The sequence below is a fragment of the Lolium perenne genome, chromosome 6 (assembly GCF_019359855.2).
Source record: "Lolium perenne isolate Kyuss_39 chromosome 6, Kyuss_2.0, whole genome shotgun sequence".
NCBI classification, from domain to species: Eukaryota; Viridiplantae; Streptophyta; class Magnoliopsida; order Poales; family Poaceae; genus Lolium; species Lolium perenne.
In genome coordinates this window covers 194,754,825-194,777,351 of record NC_067249.2, presented here as the reverse complement: position 1 = coordinate 194,777,351, position 22,527 = coordinate 194,754,825, and the positions used below count along the sequence as shown (strand labels likewise).

The 22,527-nt window shown below is 45.2% G+C and overlaps 3 protein-coding genes across 3 annotated transcripts; 1 reads left to right on the top strand and 2 right to left on the bottom strand.

The window, feature by feature from the left end:
* The first annotated feature begins 12,742 nt into the window (after nucleotides 1-12,742).
* LOC127306531 (uncharacterized) lies at nucleotides 12,743-13,509 on the top strand. The gene has a single exon (XM_051337187.2). It carries the CDS (start codon nucleotides 12,865-12,867, stop codon nucleotides 13,324-13,326), a length of 462 nt encoding a protein of 153 aa, XP_051193147.1. The 5' UTR covers nucleotides 12,743-12,864; the 3' UTR covers nucleotides 13,327-13,509.
* Nucleotides 13,510-14,305: 796 nt separating this feature from the next.
* LOC127306533 (pentatricopeptide repeat-containing protein OTP51, chloroplastic) lies at nucleotides 14,306-17,509 on the bottom strand. The gene is made up of 3 exons (XM_051337188.2): nucleotides 16,902-17,509; nucleotides 14,748-16,767; nucleotides 14,306-14,647 (listed from the first exon to the last, which is right to left on the bottom strand). The coding sequence occupies exons 1-2, from the start codon at nucleotides 17,397-17,399 to the stop codon at nucleotides 14,908-14,910; spliced, it is 2,358 nt and encodes a 785-aa protein (XP_051193148.1). The 5' UTR covers nucleotides 17,400-17,509; the 3' UTR covers nucleotides 14,306-14,647; nucleotides 14,748-14,907.
* Nucleotides 17,510-17,829: 320 nt separating this feature from the next.
* On the bottom strand, nucleotides 17,830-20,453 carry LOC127306534 (3-dehydrosphinganine reductase TSC10A). The gene is made up of 3 exons (XM_051337189.2): nucleotides 19,591-20,453; nucleotides 19,344-19,491; nucleotides 17,830-18,352 (listed from the first exon to the last, which is right to left on the bottom strand). The coding sequence occupies exons 1-3, from the start codon at nucleotides 20,128-20,130 to the stop codon at nucleotides 18,051-18,053; spliced, it is 990 nt and encodes a 329-aa protein (XP_051193149.1). The 5' UTR covers nucleotides 20,131-20,453; the 3' UTR covers nucleotides 17,830-18,050.
* Nucleotides 20,454-22,527: the final 2,074 nt, after the last annotated feature.

Sequence of the window (22,527 nt, the reverse complement as noted above, 5' to 3'; positions counted from 1 at the left end):
CAGGAGCTGGGCGTTTTACACCCCGCGCGGCCCCATCTACGGCGCCGGCGCCTTCGACACGCTCCGCCCCTTACTCTACTCCGCCTAGTAAGCCGGTCTCCAATGTGTCTAACACAAAGAAGTCCGAATCTGCTGCCAGTACGAGTGGCTCTAATGTGTCTACTGCGCGTAACCGTGATATGGCTTGTCACACATGTGGTGGCAAAGGTCACTTTAAGAGAGATTGTCCTAACCGTAAAGTCATGATTATCAATGAGGACAATGAGTATGAGACTGGAGATGATGTTGATCCTAATGCTCCAGACGATGATGACTATGACACTGATGGTGAAGATGCATATCCGTCTGATGCTCGTACCATTGTTATGTCGCAGCGTGCTCTTAATGTGTTGCCTAGTGCATCTACTCAGCGCTGCAATTTGTTCCAAACAAAAGCTTTAGTTGGTCCTGACAAGGCTTGCAAGGTCATTATTGATGGCGGGAGTTGCCGCAATTTAGCAAGCAAGGAGTTGTGTACCAAGCTGAAGTTGAAGTATCTACCGCACCCGCATCCATACTATATTCAGTGGTTGAGCGACAATGGTGAGATCAAGGTAAACCACATGGTGCGTGTTGAATTTGCTATTGGACCGTATAAGGATTGCATTGATTTTGATGTGGTTCCTATGACGGTGTGTCACTTACTATTGGGTCGGCCTTGGCTCTATGACCGTTCTGTGCAACACAATGGCCGTGCCAATACATATCACTTGGAGTTCAAGGGCAAGAAGATCAACTTACAGCCTATGACACCACAGCAAATTGTCAATGAGTCTCGTCAGAAGATTGAAGTAAACTTGGAGGATGCATCTTTAGATAGGCGAGAGAATTGTAATGTTGTGAGTGATATAACGAAAAGTGAGAGAGTGAATTCCTTAGTCTCATTAGCCACCAAAGAAGACATGAGAGAATTTAGTGAGGATCCTACAGTCATGCCTCTTGTGCTCTTGTACAGGGGTATGGTTTTGGTTTCTAACGACATGACCCCTCTTCCTCTTGGTGTTTCTAATGTTTTGCAGGAATTTGGCGACGTGTTTCCGGATGAGGTACCCGCAGGACTTCCACCATTGCGAGGTATTGAGCATCAAATCGACTTGATTCCCGGAGCTTCGCTACCCAATCGGGCACCATATAGAACGAACCCCGAAGAAACGAAGGAGATACAGAAGCAAGTACAAGCGCTACTCGACAAAGGTTATATCCGCATAAGCCTTAGTCCTTGTGCTGTTCCTGTTATTCTAGTTCCTAAGAAAGATGGTACATGGCGTATGTGCGTAGATTGTAGAGCTATAAACAATATCACTATTCGATATCGTCACCCTATTCCCCGTTTAGAGGATATGCTAGATGAACTGAGTGGTGCTGCTGTGTTCTCTAAAATTGATTTGCGTAGTGGTTATCATCAAATTAGGATGAAAGAAGGGGATGAGTGGAAAACTGCCTTTAAAACAAAATTTGGTTTATAAGAGTGGTTAGTAATGCCTTTTGGTCTAACTAATGCACCTAGCACCTTCATGAGACTGATGAACCATGTTTTGTGTGAATTTATTGGCAAGTTTGTGGTTGTGTATTTTGATGACATATTAATCTACAGCCGCAATGAATCGGATCATACTATACATATTCGACATGTTTTGCAAGTGTTGCGTGATAATAAACTCTATGGTAATCTTGAGAAGTGCACATTTTGCAAAGATAAGGTCATATTTCTGGGTTATGTTGTCTCTAAGCATGGAGTAGAAGTTGATGTTTCTAAAATTGAAGCTATTCAAAATTGGCCTACTCCCATGAATGTGAGTCAAGTAAGAAGTTTTCATGGTCTAGCTGGGTTTTATAGAAGATTTGTGCCCAACTTTAGTACTATTGCTGCACCTTTGAATGACTTGACTAAAAAGGGTGTTCTATTTGAGTGGGGCGCAGCCCAAGATCATGCTTTTGATGAACTTAAGAGATTGTTAACTTCTGCACCGTTGCTTGCACTTCTTGATTTCAATAAGCAATTTGAGATTGAATGTGATGCTAGTGGTATTGGAATTGGTGGTGTGTTGATGCAAGAGGGTCGCCCAATTGCATATTTTTCTGAGAAACTTTCTGGTGCTAAGTTGAACTATCCAATATATGATAAAGAATTGTATGCTTTAATTAGAGTTCTTGAGGTTTGGCAACATTACTTGTGGCCAAAAGAATTTATCATACATTCTGATCATGAAGCTTTAAAATACCTGAAAGCTCAGTCTACTTTGCATAAGCGTCTTGCTAAGTGGGTTGAGTTCATTGAGTCTTTTCCATACATTATTAAGCATAAGAAGGGAAAAGATAATATTGTTGCTGATGCTCTGATGTCTACGCCCCCCTCCTTTTCCTGTAGACAGTGTTGGGCCTCCAAGAGCAGAGGTTTGTAGAACAGCAGCAAGTTTTCCCTTAAGTGGATCACCCAAGGTTTATCGAACTCAGGGAGGAAGAGGTCAAAGATATCCCTCTCATGCAACCCTGCAACCACAAAGCAAGAAGTCTCTTGTGTCCCCAACACACCTAATAGGTGCACTAGTTCGGCGAAGAGATAGTGAAATACAGGTGGTATGAATAAGCAGTAGCAACGGTACCAGAAAATAGCTTGCTGGCGTATAGTTGATGGTGGTAGTATTGCAGCAGTAGTAACGCAGTAAAACAATAAACAAGCAGCGATAGCAGTATTTAGGAACAAGGCCTAGGGATTACACTTTCACTAGTGGACACTCTCAACATTGATCACATAACAGAATAGATAAATGCATACTCTACACTCTTGTTGGATGATGAACACATTGCGTAGGATTACACGAACCCTCAATGCCGGAGTTAACAAGCTCCACAATTCAGTGTTCATATTTAAATAACCTTAGAGTGCATGAAAGATCAATAGACTAAACCAAGTACTAACATAGCATGCACACTGTCACCTTCATGCATATGTAGGAGGAATAGATCACATCAATACTATCATAGCAATAATTAACTTCGCAATCTACAAGAGATCATGATCATAGCATAAACCAAGTACTAACACGGATGCACACACTGTCACCATTACATCGTGCAGGAGGAATAAAACTACTTTAATAACATTGCTAGAGTAGCACATAGATAAATTGTGATACAAATACATTGCAATCATAAAGAGATATAAATAAGCACCTCACTATGCCATTCAACAGTGAATAAGTATTCTGTGAAATATAGCCTAAGAGACCCACACGGTGCACACACTGTCACCTTTACACACGTGGGACAAGGAGTCTCCGGAGATCACATAAGTAAAATTCACTTGACTAGCATAATGACATCTAGATTACAAGCATCATCATATGAATCTCAATCATGTAAAGCAGATCATGAGATTATTGTATTGAAGTACATAGGAGAGAGATGAACCACATAGCTACCGGTACAGCCCCGAGCCTCGATGGAGAACTACTCCCTCCTCATGGGAGACAGCAGCGTTGATGGAGATGGCGGTGGTGTCGATGGAGGAGCCTTCCGGGGGCACTTCCCCGTCCCGGCGGCGTGCCGGAACAGAGACTCCTGTCCCCCAGATCTTGGCGTCGCGATGGCGGCGGCTCTGGAAGGTTTCTGTGGGTTTCGTCGAACGTATCAGGGTTTTCGCAACGGAGGCTTTAAATAGGCGAAGAGGCGGTGCAGGAGGGTCGAAGGGGTGCCCACACCATAGGGTGGCGCGGGCCCCCCCTGGCCGCGCCGGCCTAGGGTTTGGTGGGCCTGTGCCCCCTCCCTGGTGGCTCTCGGGTGTTCTGGATGCTTGCGGGCAAAATAGGAACCTGGGCGTTGATTTCGTCCAATTCCGAGAATATTTCGTTACTAGGATTTCTGAAACCAAAAACAGCAGAAAACAGGAACTGGCACTTCGGCATCTTGTTAATAGGTTAGTTCCAGAAAATGCACGAATATGACATAAAGTGTGCATAAAACATGTAGATAACATCAATAATGTGGCATGGAACATAAGAAATTATCGATACGTCGGAGACGTATCAACATCCCCAAGCTTAGTTCTGCTCGTCCCGAGCAGGTAAAACGATAACAAAGATAATTTCTGGAGTGACATGCCATCATAACTTTAATCATACTATTTGTAAAGCATATGTAGTGAATGCAGCGATCCAAGACAATGGTAATGACATGAGTAAACAACTGAATCATATAGCAAAGACTTTTCATGAATAGCACTTCAAGACAAGCATCAATAAGTCTTGCATAAGAGTTAACTCATAAAGCAATAATTCATAGTAAAAGCATTGAAGCAACACAAAGGAAGATTAAGTTTCAGCGGTTGCTTTCAACTTATAACATGTATATCTCATGGATATTGTCAACATAGAGTAATATAATAAGTGCAATAAGCAAGTATGTAGGAATCAATGCACAGTTCACACAAGTGTTTGCTTCTTGAGGTGGAGAGAAATAGGAGAACTGACTCAACATAAAAGTAAAAGAATGGTCCTTCAAAGAGGAAAGCATCGATTTCTATATTTGTGCTAGAGCTTTGATTTTGAAAACATAAAGAGAGCATAAAAATAAAGTTTTGAGAGGTGTATGTTGTTGTCAACGAATGGTAGCGGGTACTCTAACCCCCTTGCCAGGCAAACCTTCAAAGAGCGGCTCCCATTTTATTTTATTTTTGGGTGGCACTCCTTCCAACCTTTCTTTCACAAACCATGGCTAACCGAATCCTCGGGTGCCTGCCAACAATCTCATACCATGAAGGAGTGCCTTTTTATTTTAGTTTTATTATGATGACACTCCTCCCAACCTTTGCTTACACAAGCCATGGCTAACCGAATCCTTCGGGTGCCGTCCAACAATCACATACCATGGAGGAGTGTCTATTTTTGTTAATTAATTTGGGACTGGGAATCCCATTGCCAGCTCTTTTTGCAAAATTATTGGATAAGCGGATGAAGCCACTAGTCCATTGGTGAAAGTTGCCCAACAAGATTGAAAGATAAACACCACATACTTCCTCATGAGCTATAAAACATTGACACAAATCAGAGGTGATAAATTTTGAATTGTTTAAAGGTAGCACTCAAGCAATTTACTTTGGAATGGCAGGAAATACCATGTAGTAGGTAGGTATGGTGGACACAAATGGCATAGTGTTGTTTGGCTCAAGGATTTGGATGCATGAGAAGTATTCCCTCTCGATACAAGGTTTAGGCTAGCAAGGTTGTTTGAAACAAACACAAGGATGAACCGGTGCAGCAAAACTCACATAAAAGACATATTGAAAACATTATAAGACTCTACACCGTCTTCCTTGTTGTTCAAACACAATACTAGAAATTATCTAGACCTTAGAGAGACCAAATATGCAAACCAAATTTTAGCATGCTCTATGTATTTCTTCATTAATGGGTGCAAAGTGTATGATGCAAGAGCTTAAACATGAGCACAACAATTGCCAAGTATCACATTACCCAAGACATTATAGCAATTACTACATGTATCATTTTTCCAATTCCAACCATATAACAATTTAACGAAGAAGAAACTTCGCCATGAATATTAAAAGCTAAGAACACATGTGTTCATATGCAACAGCGGAGCGTGTCTCTCTCCCACACAAGCATGATGTAATCCAATTTATTCAAACACAAACAAAAATAAGAAACATACAGACGCTCCAAGCAAAGCACATAAGATGTGACCGAATAAAAATATAGTTTCAAGAGAAGGAACCTGATAATTTGTCGATGAAGAAGGGGATGCCTTGGGCATCCCCAAGCTTAGACGCTTGAGTCTTCTTGATATATGCAGGGGTGAACCACCGGGGCATCCCCAAGCTTAGACTTTTCACTCTTCTTGATCGTAGTATATCATCCTCCTCTCTTGACCCTTGAAAACTTCCTTCACACCAAACTTCTCATAAACTTCATTAGAGGGGTTAGTACATAATCAAAAACTCACATGTTCAGAGGTGACACAATCATTCTTAACACTTCTGGACATTGCTCAAAGCTACTGGAAGGTAATGGAACAAAGAAATCCACCCAACACAGCGAAAGAAGCAATGCGAAATAAAAGGCAGAATCTGTCAAAACAGAACAGTCCGTAAAGACGAATTTTTAATAAATACTTCCGTTGCTCAGATCAGAAAACTCAAAACTAATGAAAGTTGCGTACATATCTTAGGAACACGCACGTAAATTGGCATATTTTTATGATTTTTCTACAGAGAAAACAGCCCAGATTCGTGACAGATAGAAATCTGTTTCTGCGCAGAAATCCAAATCTAGTATCAACCTTCGATTAGAGGCTTCACTTGGCACAACAAAACACAAAACTAAGATAAGGAGAGGTTGCTACAGTAGTAAACAACTTCCAAGACACAAATATAAAACAAAGTACTATAGCAAAATAACACATGGGTTATCTCCCAAGAAGTTCTTTCTTTATAGCCATTAAGATGGGCTCAGCAGTTTTAATGATGCACTCATAAGAAATAGTAGTTGAAGCGAAAGAGAGCATCAAGAAGCAAGTTCAAAACAAATTTAAGCCTAACATGCTTCCTATGCATAGGAATCTTGTACACAAATAAATTCATGAAGAGCAAAGTGACAAGCATAGGAAGATAAAACAAGTGTAGCTTCAAAAATTTCAGCACATAGAGAGGTGTTTTAGTAACATGAAAATTTCTACAACCATATTTTCCTCTCTCATAATAACTTTCAGTACCATCATGAGCAAACTGAACAATATAACTATCACATGAAACATTTTTATCATGAGTCTCATGCATAAAATTATTACTCTCCACATAAGCATAATCAATTTTATTAGTTGTAGTGGGAGCAAATTCAACAAAGTAGCTATCATTATTATTCTCATCATCAAATATAGGAGGCATATTGTATTCATAATCAAATTTATCCTCCATAACAGGCGGCAACAAAAGACTACTATCATTATAATCATCATAAATTGGAGGCAAAGTATCATCAAAGAAAATTTTCTCCTCAATTCTTGGGGGACTAAAAAGATCATGAAAACCAGCTTCCCCAAGCTTAGAACTTTCTATATTATTATCAACAATGGTGTTCAAAGAGTTCATACTAATATTACTACCAGCATGCAAATAAGATTCCATAGGTTTTTTAATTTTCGCATCAAACAATCCATGTTTTAAATCAGGAAATAGCATAAGAAGCTCATTCTTGTCCATTATGCCAAACTAGTGTAAACAAGAAACAAAAAGATGCAATTGCAGGATCTAAAGGAAATAGCTTCGAGTACTTACAATGCGCCGGAAAATAGCTTAGTAGCCGAGATCCGGAGTGTGAGTACCTTTTACCTTTCCTCCCCGGCAACGGCGCCAGAAAATAGCTTGATGTCTACGCCCCCCTCCTTTTTCTGTAGACAGTGTTGGGCCTCCAAGAGCAGAGGTTTGTAGAACAGCAGCAAGTTTTCCCTTAAGTGGATCACCCAAGGTTTATCGAACTCAGGGAGGAAGAGGTCAAAGATATCCCTCTCATGCAACCCTGCAACCACAAAGCAAGAAGTCTCTTGTGTCCCCAACACACCTAATAGGTGCACTAGTTCGGCGAAGAGATAGTGAAATACAGGTGGTATGAATAAGCAGTAGCAACGGTACCAGAAAATAGCTTGCTGGCGTATAGTTGATGGTGGTAGTATTGCAGCAGTAGTAACGCAGTAAAACAGTAAACAAGCAGCGATAGCAGTATTTAGGAACAAGGCCTAGGGATTACACTTTCACTAGTGGACACTCTCAACATTGATCACATAACAGAATAGATAAATGCATACTCTACACTCTTGTTGGATGATGAACACATTGCGTAGGATTACACGAACCCTCAATGCCGGAGTTAACAAGCTCCACAATTCAATGTTCATATTTAAATAACCTTAGAGTGCATGAAAGATCAATAGACTAAACCAAGTACTAACATAGCATGCACACTGTCACCTTCATGCATATGTAGGAGGAATAGATCACATCAATACTATCATAGCAATAATTAACTTCGCAATCTACAAGAGATCATGATCATAGCATAAACCAAGTACTAACACGGATGCACACACTGTCACCATTACATCGTGCAGGAGGAATAAAACTACTTTAATAACATTGCTAGAGTAGCACATAGATAAATTGTGATACAAATACATTGCAATCATAAAGAGATATAAATAAGCACCTCACTATGCCATTCAACAGTGAATAAGTATTCTGTGAAATATAGCCTAAGAGACCCACACGGTGCACACACTGTCACCTTTACACACGTGGGACAAGGAGTCTCCGGAGATCAAATAAGTAAAATTCACTTGACTAGCATAATGACATCTAGATTACAAGCATCATCATATGAATCTCAATCATGTAAAGCAGCTCATGAGATTATTGTATTGAAGTACATAGGAGAGAGATGAACCACATAGCTACCGGTACAGCCCCGAGCCTCGATGGAGAACTACTCCCTCCTCATGGGAGACAGCAGCGTTGATGGAGATGGCGGTGGTGTCGATGGAGGAGCCTTCCGGGGGCACTTCCCCGTCCCGGCGGCGTGCCGGAACAGAGACTCATGTCCCCCAGATCTTGGCATCGCGATGGCGGCGGCTCTGGAAGGTTTCTGTGGGTTTCGTCGAACGTATCAGGGTTTTCGCGATGGAGGCTTTAAATAGGCGAAGAGGCGGTGCAGGAGGGTCGAAGGGGTGCCCACACCATAGGGTGGCGCGGGCCCCCCCTGGCCGCGCCGGCCGAGGGTTTGGTGGGCCTGTGCCCCCTCCCTGGTGGCTCTCGGGTGTTCTGGATGCTTCCGGGCAAAATAGGAACCTGGGCGTTGATTTCGTCCAATTCCGAGAATATTTCGTTACTAGGATTTCTGAAACCAAAAACAGCAGAAAACAGAATCGGCACTTCGGCATCTTGTTAATAGGTTAGTTCCAGAAAATGCACGAATATGACATAAAGTGTGCATAAAACATGTAGATAACATCAATAATGTGGCATGGAACATAAGAAATTATCGATACGTCGGAGACGTATCATGCTCTATCTAGGAAGAATATGGTATTAACTCAACTTGATGTTAAAATTCCTGGATTAGAAGTGCTATGTGATTTATATGCTACTGATCATGATTTTGCTGAACCATATCGCTTATGTGCTCTTGGTAAAGCATGGGAAAAATATCACATACATGATGGGTTCTTGTTTAGAGCTAACAAACTATGTGTTCCAGAATCGTCTGTGCGTTTGCTCTTATTGCAGGAATCACATGCTGGAGGTTTGATGGGTCACTTTGGGCGTGAGAAGACGCTACTCATGCTAGCTCACCACTTTTATTGGCCAAAGATGAGGCGGGACGTGGACAGGTATGTGAAGAGGTGTATTACTTGCAACAAGTCCAAGTCCAAGCTGAAGCCTCGCGGTTTGTATACTCCTTTACCGGCACCTACTACACCTTGGGAGGATATTAGTATGGATTTTATGTTGGGTTTGCCGCGTACTAAAAGTGGCCATGATTCTATATTTGTGGTAGTGGACAGATTTTCTAAAATGTCACACTTTATTGCCTGCCACAAAAGCGACGATGCGTCGCATATTGCTAACCTGTTTTTCAGGGAAATTGTTCGACTACATGGAGTCCCGAAGACTATTGTTTCTGATCGTGATGTGAAGTTCATGAGCTACTTCTGGAAGACACTTTGGGGAAAGCTGGGGACAAAGCTACTGTTCAGTACTACTTGTCATCCCCAAACTGATGGTCAAACTGAGGTGGTGAATCGAACCTTGTCACAACTGTTGAGATCCATGATCAAGAAGAACCTGAAGGAGTGGGAAGAGTGTTTGCCGCATGTGGAGTTTGCTTACAACAGGGCGGTACACTCTACCACGGAGCTGTGTCCTTTTGAGGTGGTGTATGGTTTCAAACCCATTACTCCACTTGACTTGTTGCCTTTGCCCATACATGAGAGAGTTAATATGGAGGCATCCAAGAGGGCAGATTTTGTGCGAAAGATCCATGTGAAGACTAAAGAGTTGATAGAGAAGAAAGGCAAGGGCAATGCTGCAAGGATGAACAAGAAGCGCAAAGAGATGTTGTTCAAGCCTGGTGATATGGTCTGGGTACATTTTCGCAAGGATAGGTTCCCGAAGCTGCGGAAGTCTAAGTTGAAGCCTCGTGGTGCTGGACCTTACAAAGTGCTTGCCAAGATCAATGATAATGCATACTCGATAGATCTTCCAGTTGATGAGCTTGGTGTCAGTAATTCTTTCAATGTTGCTGATTTGACACCATATGACGGAGAAGACCTTGGAGCGTCGAGGTCGACGCCTTTTGAAAGGGGGGGGTGATGATGAGGACATCCCTACTACACCACTACCTCCGTCATTGATGAATGAAGATGAACCTACTGTGAAGCTCAAGTCCAATGAAGTTCGGATTGGACCAATTACAAGGGCTCGTGCGAAGCTACTTAAGCAACAGGTGAACTTGTTTCTAAACGATACTTTGATTGATGAGAACTTTATACTGCCTAAGTCCTATTACTTATGTATCATCAGGTATCAAGAGGAGACGAGCATCGCACGAGGAGTAGAGGAGCAGCTGGACATGAAGACGAACGTCAAGATGGACGTGAAGCTGGACATGGAGCTGGACATGAAGATATCTCATGGACGCGCGAGGGAGGAGCGGGAGGAATGCGCGAGAGGAGGAGTCGACGTCCAGGCCGGTCCAGCGCCCGGTTAGACCGGCCTCCAGACCTGATGTGGTGTGGAAGGCAAGCAAGACTTGAGGACGGCGAGGACGTGTCATGTTCATATCGCGTCACCTTTTCCAGAAGACCCTCACGCGTTGGGGACAACGCTTCTTGAAGGGGGGGAGGATGATACGGGCATGGAGGCCTATGTGGAGCCCAGATTCAGGACTCCACCAGTTTATTTATCCTAGATTATGTAATGGTCATATGTGGGCTATTTTTTTCCAAGATGATATGGGGTGGCCCGATCTTCTCAGTAAGCAACGGTGGTGATGATTAGGTATCACCGGTCTGGAGGCCGGTCTAACCGGGCGCTGGACTGGCTTGGACGTCGACTCCTCCTCTCGCGCATTCCTCCCGCTCCTCCCTCGCGCGTCCATGAGATATCTTCATGTCCAGCTCCATGTCCAGCTTCAAGTCCATCTTGACGTTCGTCTTTATGTCCAGCTGCTCCTCTACTCCTCGTGCGATGCTCGTCTCCTCTTGCTACCTGATGATACATAAGTAATAGGACTTATGCAGTATAAAGTTCTCATCAATCAAAGTATCGTTTAGAAACAAGTTCACCTGTTGCTTAAGTAGCTTCGCACGAGCCCTTGTAATTGGTCCAATCCGAACTTCATTGGACTTGAGCTTCACAGCAGGTTCATCTTCATTCATCAATGACGGAGGTAGTGGTGTAGTAGGGATGTCCTCATCACTTAGTAGAAGTACAACTGGTATGTGATCTACTATGGGAGAGAATGAGAAGTGTACAGTTCGTAGAAGGAGGTTGGGTCTCTTGTGATGGGATGCGAGAACAACCTCCACGGAGGGTAGAAGACTAGGGAAGAGGCAGAAGAAGCTTACTCCTAGTTCTTATCGCAGCAGTCAGGCTACTATGTGCCTCCACATGTCGAGGTGAATGAAGCTTCATCAAAGATCGTAGGTGATGGTGAAGGCATCAGCTTGAAGAACTTGATCATCGTCGTTCTGGTAATCTGGATTATTTATTTGATGTGGTCATAAGATTGTGTGATCGCCTGTAATACCCTAAACTCTGGACTCGAGGATGGTAACCTCACTAACTGTGTGTGCAAGGTGACCGTATCGAAACTTATGCGAGCTGCCAAACATTACGTGTTGCATCAATGAAACCAAGAAACCCGTTTTGTGGCCTACATTTTGGTTTTTACTTCTCCCCTCGTACAGGTTTGAGAGTACCGTTAGTAACATTGTTTGCAACCAAACGTTAGCACAATATAGCCCAACCCCTGTTTCTCCTCATACGGCTCCAACATCAAATAGGAAAACATGAAATGTTCTTGCAGGCAACCGATCACACCTTATACCCCGTGCGCGAAATTATGCCCAGGCACGAAGTTATGCTCGCTTTCGCATGTAACACGTGTGAGGAAGGGGGCGCTCACGTTTCCCTTCAAAGAAAAAACTATGGACACGTAGTCGTGACTGGGGTCCATGTATCACAACATTATCCGGCGCGAGAGTCTTTTTCCTTTTTTCCGACACGGCACGTCTGACGTCTAGGTGATGGCCGGCGGCGATGCCAGAAGTCTCGGGTACATAGAGGTCGCGCGTGCGTGCACGTCATCGCTGTCGGAGAGATTCCGGTCAACGGACAACGATGCGAGCAGCACCTGAGAGAAGCTACGCCACGAGGCGGCGCGTGGGTCCAACCTGGCATTCATCCGTTGGCGATGCATGACGTGGCGTCGCCGGTGTGGACAGGGACAAAGCCGTTCTCACCAGCCGGCGGTGTGAACCGGCGAGGATATTGCGAAGCGTCGCAAGAACACGAACGACCAATGGCTGCCGCGCGCTGCATGCAGGCTGGCCGCCCCCCTGACGACGACTCCTTCCACACTCACCAACGCCAACACGCGTAGCCGCGTGCGCGCTCCCTTTATCAACCCGCGACCTCGGCAACGGCTGATGGTGAATCGGTGAGCGACCGCCGCGTGTGTGAGAGAGACAGAGAGGCCGGCGAGCGAGCGAGCGAACGATACGAACAAGGGACGACCACGCCGTCTTGGTAGGAGCATGCAACGGCAGCACTTCGTGCCCGGAGGAGAAGAGCCAGGAGGAGGACCGCCCGCCGACGAGAAGAAGCTCAAGAGACCCGCGACCGAGTCCTCCGCCGGCGACGAGGACGAGCTGCCCCCAAGAACGAAGCGGAGGATGAAGGACACGCAGCAGAAGCCGAGCGCCCAGGCCGCCGGCGCGGCCTCCTCCGTCCGCGCCGTGCTGCAGGACTTCCTGGAGCAGCAGCAGCGCCTGGACGCGCAGCGGCAGGAGGCGGCGGCGCGGCACGCGCAGGAGCGGCTGGCCTTGGAGCGGCAGTGGCGGCAGGAGATGCAGCGGCTGGAGCGGGAGCGGCTGATGCTGGAGCAGGCGTGGCGGGAGCGCGAGGAGCAGAGGAGGGCCAGGGAGGAGGCCAGGGCCGACAGGAGGGACGCGCTGCTGAACAACCTGCTGAACAGGCTCCTGCACGAAAACCTCTAGGGCGAGATGATCAGCAAAAAATTGTTACTGGTAGCGTAGTTCATGGCAGTGTTAGGTGATTGGTAGGAATTCTTTGTTTACTTAATTACTTGTCTTTTACCGGAGCATTGGTTAATCTTTAGGAATGTTGAACTCCTTTTGTATACTCGCTGCATAAGAGTCTGCCACATGCCATGTCTTCATACAGTTGTAAACGTTTTGTCTCATAGAAATCATCATGGAACGAACACATGCTCTGCGGACTGTTGAGTCGTGTCATTGCCAAATATATCCATGAGCATTTTGCCTCGTTAACAACCATCAGCATGTCGCCACGGATAAAGCAAGTGGAAAACGAAAATAGTGAATTATAAGTATACAACAAAACATGTCAGATACAAGTAATCTGCGAAACCATGGGTCATTATCCACTTATCTGCCCTAGTACCGTCTAGTCTCTAGCATCATCCAGGATTTTCCAGGTGTCCAGATAGAGATAGGTAGATAAATATAGACAATGCATCAAAGCAAATGTATATAGGTTACAAAACTCCGATCAAATCTGTAGGCTCGTGCAGCTGGTTTCCTTTTCATGTACTCCCTCTGGTCCTGTTTAATTGACGCAGAGTTTGCCTAGCTCACGTCAAATTTTATCCGAACGGAGGGAGTACTTTCAGATTGCAATAACCTACTTCCTGAACATTGCCTTCAGTCTTCGATTTCAGAAGCAAGGGCAGCGCCCAGTTTATGGCAGTGTTAGGTGATCGGTAGAAATTCTTTGTTTACTTAATTACTTGTCTTTTACCTGAGCATAGGTTAATCTTTAGAAATGTTGAACTCCTTTTGTACTCGATACATAAGATGCTGCTATGTGCTATGCCATGTCTTCATAAAATTGTAAACGTTTTGTCTCCTAGAAATCATGGAACAAATATATGCTCTACGGACTGTTGAGTCGTGCCATTACCAAACATCCATGAGCATTTCGCAAATGATAACATAAGTGGAAAACGAAATAGCTAACTGTATATACTCCTGGTACAACAAAACATGTGACATAAAGATGAATAATCTGCGAAACTATAGGTCTTTATCAACTTATCTGCCTAGTGCTGCCTAGTCTCTAGTATCATGCAGGTGTCCAGATCGAGATAGGTAGATAAATATGGGCATTGTGTTGTTACTACTTACTAGTAGTACGAAAGTGTGCCTCAAAGCAAAAGTATAAGTTACAAAACTCTGATCAGATCTGTGGCTTGTGAAGCTGTTTTCCTTTTGATGTACTTTCAGATTGTAATAACCTACTTCCTGAACATTGCCTTCAGTCTTCCATTTTAGAAGCCTGAAAATGGAACACAAATGACAAAACAAGTTCTGTCAGTTCACAGCAGTCACAGGCCATTGCCAAAAAAAGGGGGGTTTATAAGTTTGCAGATAATAACCTTATCAGCAAAAATCGCCAAATGGAGATTTTTCAAGTTCTACCACCACCAAGCCATCAACATATATAGTACATCTGCTCACAGCAACTCAGCAAGAACTTGACGTTGGTGCAGAACGGCAAGTAACCCCATTCAATGAACGTCTCCTACTCTGCAGTATTTACTCTTCACTTCCACTCCTATGAATATCATCATCAGAATCAGTGTCCTGATCCTCACCAGAACCGGTGTTGCTGCTTTCCTGTGTTTTCAAACTCAGGAAACCATCCAATACATAAGGTTCTATTGTTTTCCAGAAAGAATCTGCATTGCTCCCTTGAAAACCTATCCAGAAGAATTGCCCTTTCCTCTTCACTTTACTTGGTAAGGACTGTGCATACAAGGAGTTCACAATTCTCTCAACACCCTCACTATTCCCACCGCTAACCTTGAGAACAATATCACCTGATTTGAGTTTGAAGCCTCCAAACATGAACCAATACGCTAGAACACGTGGAGATAACCACCTATGGACAAGCTTTGGGAGAACAGGCTGGCCTTTCAGAAAGAACTGATCCGCAAAGAAACCGAAATGGAGATGAGGTATGGTTGAGAACTCATAAGGTATCTTGCTCTCATCATCGAATGATCTGCTTGCTGGAGTTAGCCATTCAAAGAAACGTTCGTGAATGTGCACCCTTAAAACCGAATGGGCATCAGAATCTTCCTGGAACTTAAAATTGACAATATGGGGCCCTCTTTGTGCATGAGATTCAATCTGTGTACCTCCCAGAAGCAAACCAATCAAAATCTCACGCTGCTCTTGATCCAACTTCATGCTCACGGGTATTGGCTTCACAGCGAGTTTCTTGCCAAGACGGAGACCATTTTCAAGTTTCTCCAATGACTCTTCATTTACATCGTACTTCTTTTTACACATCATATCATAAACCTTTTCAGCTTTCTTATAATCTTCTGCGAAAATATAACCTCTGAGCATGATGTTGCAAGACTTCGTATTGGTACCTATCGTCCCTTTTTTGTGCATTTCATCAAAGACCTCCTCAGCCTTCTCGACGTTTCCAACCCTCACCAATGATTCCAGATAGATGGTGTACAAGATTCGATTTGGCCGGCACCTAGCAATGCATTTTGAGAAAGCTAGTTCTAGTTTCTCATGCATATCAAGATCCAAGTACATGTACATCAGGCTGAGAAATGCTGGCATCAGATGCTTCATGTTGCTCCCAGCAAATTCGTCCATAAGTTGTTCCGCGACATCAACCTCCTTGGCGTTCGCCATTATCTCAATTATCTTATGATACGTGGCAACATTTGGGGGTATGCTTTGCCTCTTCATTTCCCTGAATATATCCAGCGACTTCATACGCTCACCACTCCGTGCATAAGCCTCCATTCGGCAGACATAGGCCTGAGCAGGAATCTCCGAACCCCTCTGAAGAATTTCACGCCAAGTTGCCTCTGTTTCTTGAACCCTCCCTTCTTTGGAAAAGGCCCTCATCACTGACACCAGCACATCAACACTCTCATCAAATCCAGCTCGCTTCATTTCCTTCCTAAGAGCCGCGATCCTCTCTCTATCAATGACATCTTGGTAGCTGTGAAGCCAGATGAGGCCAGCATAGACCTCCTTGTGCACCTCAAGATTTGTGGTGACGATATTGTGGTACACAAACTCAGCCTGCCTGAGGTTGTGCTTCGCAGCCCCTCCCGTCTTGCTCACAAGCGCACGGAACAGGGAGTTGTGAAGGCTGAGGCGGGGCTTGTAGCCGCCCATCTGTATCATCTGGTTGTAGATAGTGCAAGCGTGTTCAAGGCAGCGACCCTGAGGCGTGCTGAGGTACGCGATGGTCAATATGTGGAAGGTGGACTCGGCAGGCACGCGGCCCTGCTTGACCATCGCCTCGAGCATCTCCCGGCATTTCTCGACCTTGCCTTCCCTGCCGAGAAAATCTGCCACCCTTGTGACAAGCGCGAAGTTGAAGCGGTACCAGTGCTGCCGCTCCATCCAGCTGAACACCTGAGAACAACCAACGAGTATCCATCAGTTATCCATCGACATGTCGGGTATTTACAACTATCGGCAATCCGTCGAACACTTGATGAGCAGGAAACAGTGGGAGGCAGGTGAGGAAATGCTGCGAGGGAACTGACCCGGTATGCGGCATCGTTGTTGCGGATGCGGAGGCAATGGACGGCGATGTAGGTGGCGTCCTCCTGGGTGATCCACTTGCGCTGGGCGTTGAGGATGCGGGTGAAGGTGGAGTGCTTGTAGGCCGGGAGCTCCTTGCAGAGCCAGGCAATCCTGGAGCGGCGCCACTGCTCGGGCAGCTCCTCCAGCTCGGGCACGTCCAGGTCCGGCGACCTCACCGCGTCCCTCTCGTCGGACGCCGCCCAGGCCTCCTCCTTGAACATACCAGCCCCGTCCTCCTCATCCTCCTCGTCCTCGTCGTCAGACTCCTGCACTAGGGACTCCAGCGCCGACGCTACCTGGGGAATTCGAATTCGTGGCGTGGATATGGCGAGGCGGCGGGGGAGGAGCGGATGGACGGCGAAACGGGGGAAGGGAGGTGGAGAAGCCAAGGTGGGGAAGAGGGCGGCAGAGCATCGCAGTGATGGAGATGGAGTGGCGCAGTAAGAGGTGGACGCCATGGGTGAATCGATGGCGAGCACCGGAAGAGCTGCGCTGCTTCTATCTTACTCGAGCACGGGCTACCTAATCGTCTCTGCAGGGTGGCTCGTGAAGGCTGGATTGGGACCCCCCCAAGCAGGCCGAAGTGTGCAAATGTTGATACACAGAAATGGCACTGAATAAATCAGCACTGATAGATAAGCTGTTCCAAGAAAAATCAGCACTAAATCTTGTAATATATATCTCGTATTACAATGTTCAAATTTACAATCTAGAAATACATGCAAGCACCATGAACCGGGACAGAGGGAGAGTAACATATCGTAGCCTGCTGATATACAGTATGAAACAAGAATCTTACAAAAAAATATAAGACAGCTACAATATAAAATTTTAACTTGTTGTATGTACAATAAAGTTAGCAGAACTCATTTCTGATGCATCAAATCATCACAAAAAAATATTAGTGCCGTGCTGGGATTTATTGCTGAAACGAAGGGAGAAATCTCCAGTTTATCCCCATGGTACATTCATTTCAGGGACTAGTAAAAAGGTAACTCATTTGAGCTACATATCACTCGTCTTTTATCTAAAAAACTCAATTTTGCTACACTGTAAAGTCCAGTTCAGGTACCTACGAAAACCTACGAATCCTAGAATTGGTCTGGCTTTCATGCATGCTTCTTGTTCTTGGCGTACCAGTTCTCAATAATAGAGAACCAATTGAACTGGAAACACAGCCCTAGAAACCGCATAGGTCCAGCACCGATCACCTCCAGGAATGCAATTAACGGTGAACTCTGGGGGGTCAGACCAGAAGTGGCTATAGCCAACATTGCTCCCTCAAAATTGCAGGGCACGATAAACCTTCCAGATTTGATGCCGTTCAAAGCCTTCTTAGCGACATCATCAGCCTTCATTCCAGCAGATGATCCTGCTATGATGTTGGTAACCTCTGGCCTGCTTTTTTGCTCTGCAAACAGTAAGAGAACAATACTAATGTAAGCAATTCAGTGAGAAATTATTTGTCTTCAGTTTCACTATAGGAATTGGTACTGATAGTTCCCTTTTTTTCCGTTTTCAGAGGAAATGATTGTTTTACAATATTTATGTTCATAACCGCTCAAATATTCCACAATGGAATACCACAACCATATTTGGTAGTGTTGTTGATGGAAAAATAAGAGCCTCTTCAGAACAGAATGGCAAATGTACATTCTGTTGCAAGTGGTAATGAAGATAAAATGGAGTATATTTTTGCATCCGTACCATTGCAGCTTGCAAGAATCATACTTAGAAACACATAACCCATGAACCAAATAAGGTAAGGTACATAGCAGTGAACTTAAGTACTCCCTCCGTCCCACCAAAAGTGTCTGAGATTTGTCAAAATTTGAATGTAGCTATATGCTTTTACTGTCTAAATACATCTGAATTTGGACAAATCTCAGACACTTTCGGTGGGACACAGGGAGTATAATGCAGAAGTTCATTCATTGGACAAAATTAATATACCGGTAAGTGTGACTAATCAAGTGGTTTCAGTTTTATAGAGCACTTGATCCTTGAAGTAAAACTGTGTATAGCATCAATTTTCATCACTCCATAAGCTTTAAAGTTGGAGGATTGAAGAGAGCATCTCAATAAGCTACTCCCTCCGATTCCTTTTAATTGACTTGCACTAAATCTGAGTCAATTAAAAGGAATCGGAGGGAGTAATAGTATCTCAAAGTTACCAATCTTCAGATATGTGAAGTCATTTAATTATTTTGAGCATCTATTAATCATTTGGTTGGCTAGTATAGCATACGAATATCAAACAGGAAAGAAAATCAATAAGTAAGCATTTAGTTAGCTAGTATAGCATACAAATATCAAGCAGGAAATAAAATAAGTAAGTAAGCATTTAGTTAGCTAGCATAGCAAATTAGCAATCACTAAGAACATTTACGGTTCACACATACCCTCAACGAGACCCGGTGTATCCGTGTCAGGAGGGAAAATCAAGGAGACGTGAATATTGTCCGAAATGACCTCGTGCTGCAGCGACTCCCCGAGTCCAGTTAGCGCAAACTTGCTCGCGGAGTACGCAGTGTACCCATAAACGCCAACCTGCAGCAAGGATGTCACCAGACAGAGATTCGTCTCAACACATGCTAACATTACATCAAACACTTGGGCTGCGCAAAGTAGGGAAGAAGCAGTGTCTACCTGTCCAGCCTGGGACGACATGATGGCGATGGACGCCGGGAGGCCCGTCTCGCGGGTGCGGGCCTTCATGGCGGGGAGCGCGGCCTTGACGAGGTGGAAGGTGCCGATGAGGTTGATGTCGACCATCCACCTGACCTCCTCCATGTCCTGCTCCTCGAGCTCCTTGGCGACGAACACGCCGTGGTTGCAGACGAGCACGTCGACGGCGCCGGCCTCCCCGAGCGCGCGCGCCACGGCGGCGGCGTCCCGGACGTCGGCCGCGTGGACCGCGACGTCCTGGCCCGTGGCGGCCCGGATGGCGGCGCGCGCGGCCTCGAGCCGCGCGGCGTCGCGCGCGAGGATGGAGACCCGCGCGCCCTCGCGCGCGGCGGCCGTGGCGAGGGCCAGCCCGATGCCGCTGGACCCGCCCGTGATGAAGACGTGGCGGCCCCTGAGCGGGACCCGCGCGGCGCGGGGCCGCGCCAGGAAGGCGAGCGCGGCGAGGAGGCCGATTGGTGTGACGAGGACGAGGAGGAGCAGGAGTAGGAGCTCGGCGGCCATGGCGAGGTCGCTGGGGCTTGGGTTTTGTGGGGTGGTGGAGGGAAGTGGTGGTTGAGGTGCTGCGGCGGAGTGGAGCGGAGCAGCGAGCGGCGATGGAGGCAGGAGGGCCTGCCGCCTCCCTGGTTCAGATCTGGTGCGGCGGCCGTGGAGTCGTGGAGGCGAGGGAGAACACTGGCCTCGCGCGTGTCGGGATATACGAGGAGAGAGGCGGCCGGCGGGAAGGGCAGATCTGACAGGGAGGAGGTCCACCCGTCCCCGTGTGTGTACTGAAGCGACTTTGCCGGCCTAGCTATGTCGATGGAGATGTGCTACAGCGATTTTTCTAGCGGCGCCGCCGCCTACGGATCAAATTTTAACCGCCTGTTTTCCTTTTGATTTGTGCTACTGAATACTTGGACCAAACAGTTAAGTTTCCTTAGTCTATAATAATTTCATGTTGCACAACGATCCTCACCGATCGATTTTCATTACCCACCGATAACGAAAAACAAGTGTCCGAGACTTTTGCCATATTTACAACCATCATCAAAATAGGATCCGAAGCACGGGATAACAAAAGAAAAACACGTGGCGGGAACACGCAAGCTACAGCTAGTGTTCGGCGAGAAAAAGGAACTAGGAAGCTTTCCTCCTGCTGCATCAGGATGAGCTACAACAACCAAAACGGTCAACAAGAAGAGCCATGGAACTATCGACGCCAAAACGAAGAGTTCCACGTTTGTAAGCATCAGGTACCTAGGTGAAGAGTCTCACGCTCCCAGATCATCTGTATCTTCATTCTCACTGTCGATCTCCATATCTCCTTCCGATCGATTCGTCAGCCGGCGCACCCCACTTGTATCTGCATCATTCCTTCTGGTGTTAGGTCCTAGGGCAAGATTGAGAAGCGCATTAGCACCTTGTTGGAGTTGCACATCATCGGCTGCAGAGTGTAAACATGTCCAGTATTTCATAAAAGCCTCAGATTGACAAATGAGATCAACAGGATTTTTAAGGATTTTTTCTCGAAACAAGCTTTGTTACGCGTTTTCAACAGGATTGAGGCATCCACCAAAAGAATTGTGCAAAAGACCCAGGGCGAGTCTGTGCACCAACAACAGTTCCCACCATGCTCCAGACATATTTAGCTGCAGGGCAAGAGAAGAAAAGATGCATAATGGTTTCATGGGTGGAACAAAATTGACAGAGAAAATCTCCAGTCCAGTTCCTTTTCAGCAAGTTGTCTTTTGTAACTATAGCATTGTGCCAGATTAGCCACAACCAAATTTTGATTTTCAGCGGAATTTTACTCTTTCATAGGTGCCTGAAAGGTCTATCTGTTCTATTCCTGCACAAATGTTTGTACAAACTTTTAACAGTAAATTGACCACTTTTTGTCCATTTCCATCTTGATATGTTCACTAAATCATTCGATGTCGGGATCGCTTGGAAAAAAATCACGGCATTGTTTCGATGGTGGATGCTTGATCGGTAGGCCACGCCGTTATAATTGCATTTTCGTAGATGTGCGACCCATATAACTGTTCCATGACTCGTTGTTGGCAGAGCGAATACCCAAAGAGCAAGAGAAGCCAGAAAACACAAAATTTAGTTATTTTCTTTTCAAAATAATATGCGGTGTCAATTTTAGTTCGGTTCATGAGAGTAGTTTTTTTTTTGTTTGCCCTCCTGGTTGTAATAATATTCCACACGCCCTAACCACGATGGGTGCTAGCCAGATCTGCATCAAACTCTGTGAATTGAAATTGAACAAAGACTATTTCGCACTAGATTTATAAATAGAGCCTATTAATCTTGGACACATGGATGGGTCCACAAAAATGTTTGCACCTATGTGAACGATTCGATCGGAAGGTTTTTGACATCGGCTTACAACTATTCATTTCTCTCCCTCCGTCTATAAATAGATGTCTGAGGTTTGTTTTAAATTTGGATGTATCTAGATACTAAATAGCGTCCAAATACATCCAGATTTAGACAAATCTCAGACGTCTATTTATAGACACAGGTAGTACAAGATTCCTGACATCAGGTCAAATAAGGGCATGCCCAATGCACTGCCCTAGAGCTACTGCCTCACACCTTTAATTAGGTTCGGGTGGTCCATAGTAGGTTCGGGTGAGGAGGCATCCTCCTCTTCAGGAAGTGGGATCTTAAGCCTTAAAAGCATGCTTTTTGGAGAGAGAAAGAGATACATAGTATCATATTTGTGGGGTCCCTTCTCTCTTTTTCCTGACTAAAGTTGTAGCTTTCATTGGAGATATAAAATTGACCATGTTGCTTCTGACAACTTTTTTACATGGAGCAGCTAGTTGTGTATGCCATCATTGTTCATGCCCTAAATGTAGCTCAATCATAAAAGGAGTTTAAAAAAACGCGACCTGTATCTCCTACAGC

Excerpts from the sequence above, each read along its gene's own strand:
- LOC127306531 (XM_051337187.2), top strand. The coding sequence starts at position 12,865 with ATGCAACGGCAGCACTTCGTGCCCGGAGGAGAAGAGCCAGGAGGAGGA.
- LOC127306533 (XM_051337188.2), bottom strand. The coding sequence starts at position 17,399 with ATGGCGTCCACCTCTTACTGCGCCACTCCATCTCCATCACTGCGATGC. Across the intron at positions 16,768-16,901 it reads ACAACGATGCCGCATACCGG|GTGTTCAGCTGGATGGAGCG; the intron begins GTCAGTTCCCTC and ends GGTTGTTCTCAG.
- LOC127306534 (XM_051337189.2), bottom strand. The coding sequence starts at position 20,130 with ATGGCCGCCGAGCTCCTACTCCTGCTCCTCCTCGTCCTCGTCACACCA. Across the intron at positions 19,492-19,590 it reads TGTCGTCCCAGGCTGGACAG|GTTGGCGTTTATGGGTACAC; the intron begins GTAGACACTGCT and ends TCCTTGCTGCAG. Across the intron at positions 18,353-19,343 it reads TACACCGGGTCTCGTTGAGG|AGCAAAAAAGCAGGCCAGAG; the intron begins GTATGTGTGAAC and ends TACTGTTTGCAG.